The sequence below is a fragment of the Grammomys surdaster genome, unplaced genomic scaffold (assembly GCF_004785775.1).
Source record: "Grammomys surdaster isolate TR1022 unplaced genomic scaffold, NIH_TR_1.0 126013, whole genome shotgun sequence".
Taxonomy (NCBI): Eukaryota; Metazoa; Chordata; class Mammalia; order Rodentia; family Muridae; genus Grammomys; species Grammomys surdaster.
This window is the reverse complement of record NW_021620828.1, coordinates 3,411,080-3,419,251: the sequence shown is the minus strand read 5'-3', so window position 1 is coordinate 3,419,251 and position 8,172 is coordinate 3,411,080. Positions and strand designations below refer to the sequence as shown.

The 8,172-nt window shown below is 48.6% G+C and overlaps 1 protein-coding gene across 1 annotated transcript in view; it reads right to left on the bottom strand.

Moving 5' to 3' along the window:
- Window positions 1-8,172, bottom strand: part of Cracr2a (calcium release activated channel regulator 2A) — an 88,198-nt gene that overhangs the window by 14,931 nt on the left and 65,095 nt on the right. Inside the window, exon 13 of the mRNA XM_028754489.1 lies at window positions 5,802-5,934. Within this exon, the coding sequence (XP_028610322.1) occupies window positions 5,802-5,934 (133 nt within the window). The remainder of the gene's footprint in view (window positions 1-5,801; window positions 5,935-8,172) is intronic.

Sequence of the window (8,172 nt, the reverse complement as noted above, 5' to 3'; positions counted from 1 at the left end):
TCTCTCTCTCTCTCTCTCTCTCTCTCTCTCTCTCTCTCTCTCTCTCTTTCTCTCTTTCCCTTTTCTCTGGCTCATGAAGAGTAAACAAACTCTGAGCCTCTCCCCCAAGTCAAAGAGTAAAGAGTTCAAGTAACTAAGTTTCTTTTCTTAACCCCCTGCTGCTATCAGCAGGTATCAACTGCTTGAAGCCACAAGGTTTTGGCCTCAGGAGAGCAAAAGAGAGTTAATTGCCAGAAGTCATTAGCTTCTGGCCCCAGAACAGCAAGACAGAGTTGAAAGCCAGAGTCATCAGTCTGTGTCCTTTGTCCAATGCTCCCACATCAATACCTGAATAAACGTTGGGGCAGGCCCCCAGTACCTTCTCATTCTCTTTTGGTGAAACTACTTTCAAAATGTCCCTAACAAATTTAAACATACTGAGGGATCGAAGCATATTAAAGTGTTGAAGAGCATTAAAATATTCCTATCTGATAATCCAAAGGTGTGTTGAGAAGTTTGAAGAGGAAGGCAAGAGGAAGAGGAGCAGAGGGAGGAGGGGAGGGGTTGGCAGGTAGTCAAAAGAGCAGAGAGGAAATGGGACAGTGGGACTCACGCAGTATTCACCCTTGAGAAGGTTCTAGAACTCTTGATGATCATCAGACCATTCACGATCATCTCTCCAGTTATGTGACCCTTTGTGGGCTGGACTACCCAGAGGGGCAGGGGCAGGTTAGTGACATGCACTCTTAACTAGCGGTTATCAGAGCTGAAAATCTCAATACAAGTTCTTATAGGATTGTCCAACCTTCTGGTTTCTCTTAGTCATACTGTTGTAAGCTGAATAATTGTCTCGGGCCATACATGAAATACAATGGGGTATGTACAATGGGTTGCACACACACACACACACACACACACACACACACAAATCAGGTAATGTTTTAAGAAAGCTTATGATTTGGTGTTGGGTTACATTCAAAGCTATCACATGGAACACACGGTCTAGTGTTGGACACCCCTTTCATAGACCTTCCTCTGTCCTGTAATCTTAAGAATGCTCAAAAATACAAAGATATTTTTAAAGCCTTATTTATGGCTCTTGGTTGCAGATCTTGAAGGCATCCTTTTCTCCTTTCACAAAGACTTAGCAGGTTCTTGCCCTGCAGGGAAGAGAGCAAGGGTCAGAAGCCTGGGCAGAGGCAGGAAATACTTGGCAGTTACAGAAAGAGGCATGATACGTTAAAGGTCACCCCAGGCCCTCTGCTTCACAGACAGGGGCAGAGTCAGGAATGGATTCATCTGGGATCAGAAAGAGAGCAGAATGTTTTTACTATATTTTTATATATGCCTCCATCCTTCAGTGTCCTCAAGACATCCATGAGGGTTATAATTTGCATGCCTTTGAAGATACATGCATGTATGTGTGTGTCGGACACACACACACACACACACACACATATCGTGGATGAGAAACTGCAATCAAGGTTCCTCCCATCCCTGGGCTGGCAGGGATGAGGATGAGGCTCCTCCCACCATCTTCAGTATCTTTTCCAGGAGCACCAGCTTCCTAGAGCGCCCCTTCACCCAGGCAGCCCATGGCCATGTGCACCCATCAAAACAGATGACAACTGCCAGCTGCTGAACCAGGGGCAGGTTTTCTTCTCAGTTAAAAGCATGAGAGGGAGGGGGTATCCTTCCCTTTGGAGAAACCCTCTTTCCTGCTTTCTCGATACTTTTGAGCAACCAGTTGTGGATATTGCACCAGCAGGGCTAGACATGAAACCACCCAGAGAGCCAGAAGTACCAACAACAGGGCTTTCTCTTGCTGGCATGGAAAACTGGGAGAGGGCAAGTGAATGTTGCTGGGGGCAGCTGACCTTGGCTTCTTGGTTGCTTGCTGGACGATGGGCAAGGTTTTTATTTTGCAGGGAGAAAGGCAGACAGAGGACTGGACAGATGTGTTCTGTGCTGTGGTGAGCTTGGTATGAGTCCCCGCTGGCCCTGAAGGGTATTTCTTTCTGCAGCATCAAACAGGCAGCTGGAGAAGCATATAAGCAAGCCCACAGAGGCTGGGTGTGCAGCTAGAGAGCACAAGGAGAACGTAAGTTAGGATGGAGTGACAGTATCCAGACACTATGGCAGGAAAACAAGAGTTCACTAAACAGAAGAAGGAGTTAGAACAGTGTGGGGACAAGGGGCCTGGAATAAATGAGTTAAGACCATCTAGGACTTTAAAGCCCAAGGAGAGCCAGGTTCTGCCAATGCCCAGCAGTATAACCTTGAGGATGTCATTTTACCTCAGTTTTAGAGATTCAGTTCTTGACTGCTGAGGGGGATGGAAGTTTGAAGGAACCAAATTGGAGGCTCCCAATCTCTAAGTTCAATGACGGCATTGAGATATCCTTCAACTTGCAACCTGTTTAGTCCTGAAGGCCGAAGTGCTGCAGCGTTGGTCTGAGCTACAGTTGTGCTGAAGGGTCCCAGGAAGGTAACATCAGCCTTTCTGCAGAAGGCAGGCCAGGCTGTCACTACTCAGAGAGAAGAGGCTAGGAGATGTGCAGACATATGCACAAGGTGCAGAAGAACCCTGGGGTGCTTTAGGAATTCTCTACAGGACATGGGGGTGGTCAAGAGAGAACAGGGTTCCTGGGCTGTGATTAAAATAGGGAGGTTACCGTGGCTCCCACCTTTAATGCCAGCACTTGGGAGGCAGAGGTAGGCAGATTCCTGAGTTCGAGGCCCACCTGGTCTACAAAGTGAGTTCTAAGACAGCAAGGTCTACACAAAGAAACCCTGTCTTGAAAACCCAAACTAAACCAAACCAAACAAACAAACAAACAAATAAAAACCCAAACAGAGGTGTTAGGAAGCAGTGTGGAGCCTGAGCACTGGGGAGGGGTCCTGGCTGCCGGGGAGCTTTAGTCTCAGATGCTCACTCTGACTCTGTCCCTCACTATCTGGCCGGATGCAAACAGAACATTTCCAAGGGTCTTTCTAGATCCAGGTTCCACAAAAACTGTCATTTGCTATCTGCAGGTCCTCAGAGGCCCAAACAGCTGCTCTGGAAGAATCAGACAGCGCCCTGAGATAGAGTAGGACCCACAAATTGTACCTCATTGTACATACAAGTGAAGGTACACACCATGTTCTCATGGAGTGTGGGAGACCGGAAGCCACCCCAAGGGACAGAAGTGAGTCCAAAAGAATCCAGTGTTTGTTGCTGAGTGGAATCACGCCTGCTACTCTGGACAAGGGATTGGCCAGGGCTCTGGATCAGGGTCGGGCTGCCATGGCCTTGGGAAACTGTGACTTTTCGGTGCCACATAATCCCCAAAGGAACTAATTGTGATGGCTGGTGTGACAACTGCTCATGTTCAAGACAAGGCAAGGCACATGAGTGGCTTTAGAACTTGCCCAGCTGCTGCTCTGGTGTGTTTGGGACCCATGATAAAAGATCTAATTTGAGACCTTTAGTTTGTCCCTGTGGTTGGAATAGGTCTGGCCCCCACAGACTCTTGTGTTTGAATACTTGACTCATAGAGAGCACACATAAGGAGGTGTGACCTTGTTGGAGTGGGTGTGGCCTTGTTGGAGGAAGTGTGTCACCATGGGGATGGGCTCCAACGTTTCAGAAGTTCAAGCTCAAGGCTCACTGTCTCTCCTGCTGCCTTCAAATCAAGATGTAGAACTCTCAGCTCCTTCTCCAGCACTGTGTCTGCTTGCGTGCCACCATGTTTCTCCCCATGACAGTAATGAACTAAACCTCTGAACTACAACCCCAATTCAATGTTTTCCTTTGTAAGAGTTGCTGTGGTCATGGTGTCTCTTTACAGCAACAGAAACCCGAACTACGACAGGACTCTTCCTAAAGTGTAGCTGTTCCCCACAATGCACCACCTCCTGGGAGGCACAAACGGGTCAGTCTTCCTCTTCCTCAGAGCCTTCTATCTGAGGCCTGGGGTTAGAAATGGAACTGGGCTTGACCCCACTGTCAAGAGAGGTACATGGCTTAGGGGTGTGCCTGGGGACTCTAAAGGCATCTCCCCAGTTACCATGAACCCACCATAGAACCCTGACTTGTGAGACTCACACTGGAGCACCCTCCAGGAAAGCTATCCTGTCTGCCTACAGCCACCATGGTACCTCTCCATGGTTAGCACACTGTATTCCTCTCAAAGGCAAACTAGATCAGACTGTCCTGGGTTTGGAGCCAGTGTCTGCCCTGCTTCCTTTCATGTCTGATGCTCTGGACTGGGATACCCTCTGACTTTATGTGGAGTAAATGAAGGAGTCAGGACAAGAGGTAACAGCACAAGAAAAGGCCCATCAGTAAGAACAAGGAACTGAAACGTGTAGGATGAGACCACGGATAGGAAAGATGGTGGGGGAGCCTGTTCAGTATGAGGGAGAAAGGCCACATCTCCCCAGGAGAGGCCCTAGGGCTAAGGAAGTTTGCCCTGAAAAACTAGTTTGTCAGAAACGAATGGTATGGATGGTCTAACCAGAGACCAGGCCTTGGAAGCCCTGGGGGAAGGCTTTCTTTTTCACATATCAAAGGGCAAGGAGGGACTGTATTCTTAAGATCACAGAGCCAATCACGATGAGAACCTAGGATTTCCTATGTCTCATTGAGCCATCCCAGCCTGTCCTGTCTTCAACCTCTGCCCACTTCTAAAGGCAGAAGAGGGACCCTACCATTCATGGATTGCTACGTGCACACAATGCAACACTGCTAGTCTACCATGGAACGGCTAGGTGATGTCTCATGGGGAGCGTCAGCCCTGATCGTGGACTGTGGATAGAGTTCCTCATCTCTCTGGACATCAGGTTCTCAATCTATCAGGCTGATCACAATGTGAAGACAGGTTGCAACGGCAGATATATGGTCATGGTCAATACTCAGATTGTAATACTCCATTGACAAGTTCATCGTTCAGCTAAAGGAGCTCGGCAAACATTCATATTTCATCTTTTGCTGAGTGACTCAGCCTTGTAGAAGCTGAGAGGTTAATGTGCCCTTGAACCCACCACGTACTCCAATGCCATATGCAGATCTGGGCAGGACAATCCTAAGCCTCTCTTTGAATAAAATATTATCCCTAAATGGGAACATACTCAGCCATGGTCATCTCATGGCAGCTGAGCCCAGGATGTTCCTACAGCTAATTCCTGTAGACTCTCAGCAGAGCCAGAATACAAGACAAGTCCAAGTCAGTGAGTAAAAGAAGCCTGCAGGGTGCTGTCTGCACATGTGTCCACAGGCTTAAGAGCAAGGCAGGCAGGAGTAGGCCGATAGGAATGGTCTGGTGGCAGGGCATGGCTCTGGGCGAGTTCCCATCAGATTTGGGGAAACACGAAGGTTCAGAGCCCTGTTGACCCCCAAACTCATACACTGAAAGGAGAGAACCACCTCCCACAGGTTGTCTGCTGACTTTCTTATATGTATTGTCATGTGTATGCATGTTTCACACACACACACACACACACACACACACGTAATTCATGCTTGTATGCATTCATACATACTTACATATGATTAATTTTTTTTAAAGTGAGGCAAAAGTAGTGTAACCTGGGTCGGGGCTCATAAAGGGGACCAAAGACCTCAAACCCACCTTTGTCAACCTCAACTCCCTAATGCCCTCCTACCCTACCCTACCCTACCCTCCCACCGCACCCCACCCACATACATCATGAGCTTAGCAGCCCAGCAGTGTCAAAAGAGATGGGCTCCTCCTTGCTCCTCCTAGCCCTCTGCTGAGCAGCCAGAGCCACCGTTCCGCCCCTCAGCCCTTCATTCCCTCCCTCAGCAGATAACTCACCCACAGTGGCCACCATGCCTGGGGAGAAACGGGCCTCACAGAGCCTCCTCAGGAAGGATGTCTTCCCTACAGCAGAGTCACCCACAAACACGATCTTAAAGAGCCGGTCAGGGGTAGAAGGAACCCTTTCCTCCTGTGGATGAAAGAAAAGTCTGGTCACCTGTTGGGCATGGCCACTAGTCTCTGATGCTGCTAGGTTGCCTTAACTGTCACTGCAGGGGTCCACTAAGACCCCAGCACCAAGAAGGCCACTTCTGCCCTCAAATGAAACTAGCACTGGTCTTGGAGCATAGGCGTCCTTTGGGCACAAGCAAGAGACTGTTAGATGAAATGGTAGCCTTTCACATATGCTCATTTCTAATGGGGCTCTGGGACAGGCAGGTGGGCCCTGTCTGATGGAGTGGGTGGGCCAGGCATGTGACCAGTTACTGGGAGTGTGGTATTCCCAGAGTATTAAGGTTAAGAAGGAGAAGGAGACAGAAGTCCAGAAAGGAGGGGCTAAGGGAGAAGGCAGAATTCTCTATATGGGCAGAGAGGACAAGCGTGCTGGGTTTTCGTTGTTATTGTTTTCTTGTTTGTTTTTGTTGTTGCTGTTTGTTTTTTGTTTGTTTGATTTTGTTTTGTCAACTGGACATAGATAGGATCATATGGGAAAAGGGGACCTCAACTGAGAAAACATCTCCATGAAAAAGTCTGTAGGGCATTTTCTTATCGGTGATTGTTTTGGGAAGGCTCGGTTCACGTGAATGGTGCTTTCCTGGGCAGAGGGTCTTGGGTGGTATAAGAAAGCAGGTTGAGCAGGCCATGGAAAGCTAACCAGGAAGTAGTATTTTCCCATGGCCTCTGCTTCAATTCCTGCTTTCTGGTTCCTGCTTTGACTTCCTTTCCTGACTTCCCTTTATGACTGTGTGCTGTGAGCTGAAATAAATCCTTTCCTTCCCAAGTTGCTTCTGGTCATGGTGTTTATCACAGCAACAGAGAAGCAAACTAGAACCACAAGGTGGTCTTCAGAAGAGAGAAGACAGACAGAGAAGACATCCATAGGGCTGCATACTACTGTATATCTCCTTTGACTTGAAACATCCCCTCCAGGATGGAGGAGGGAGCATCATAAGACTCAGGAAACTTCAGAACGTTAAAAGCTCCAAGATTCACAAGGCTTCTTCCAAAGGTTGCCTGGTCTGGAGGGGGACACTCTCTGGAGGAGGTACCCTCCTAAGGTTCCCTGCAAGTTGTACAGGGAGCTTTAGGGGTAGACTGTTCTAGAGCAATCACCTATGCTGGGGTGGGCTGGATGGGTGATACAGCTGCCTTTGAGTTATTCACTCATGTTCTGGTAAGTAACCCCAGTCTCACTGGATGGAATCATGCCTCTCCTCTGACAGAGGTGCCCTGTCTACAGTAACTAGTATGAATGTTGAAGTGTCACCAGGAGAAGTCACCAACAGAGACATAGCGTCTGGGTGGAATGGAGGCTCTCTTGAGTCTCTACACATGGTCCTGTGTCCTCTCTTCAGTTCCAGTTGTCAGGTGGTGGCTTTTTCCACTCTTGTGCTAGTTAGTTCTCGTCAACTTGACACAAGCTAGGTCACTTGAAGAGAAGGAACCATTGAGGAATTGCCTCCAGCAGACTGGCCCATAGACAAGTTCTTGATTAATAATTAATGATTGATACGGGAGGGCCCAGTCCCACTGTGGACAGTATCATCCCTGGACAGGTGATCCTAGGTTGCATAAAGAAAAGAAAACTAGGCAAGTCATGGAGAAATTGCCAGTGAACAGCCCCCTTTCATGATCTGCTTTAGTTCCTGTCTCCAGGTTCCTGCCTCAAGTCCCTGTCTTGACTTCCCTCAGTGATAGATGGGAATGTGAGGTGACCTGGAATCTGTAAGATAAAATAAACCCCGCCTTCCCTTCTATTGGATTTGGTCAGTGTTTTTATTATAGCTGTGGTGAATCCAAATGAGGACACCCTTCCACTCAGGCAGGTGGGAAGCCTCCAGGGGCAACCACACATTGCTCTGCTCCTCAAGCCCCCGAATAAAGAAGAACGGGGCTTGCTATCATCCTCGGACTGTGAACCCTGGACCATGCTATATCATCCTGGGACTGTGAGCCCTGGACCATGCTATCATCCTGGGCTATCATCTTGGGACTGTGAACCCTGGACTATGCCATCATCCTGAGCTATCATCCTGGGACTGTGAGCCCTGGACCATGCTATCATCCTGGGCTATCATCCTGGGACTGTGAGCCCTGGACCATGCTATCATCCTGGGCTATCATCCTGGGATTGTGAGCCCTGGACCATGCTATCATCCTGGGCTATCATCCTGGGACTGTGAGCCCTGGACCATGCTATCATCCTGGG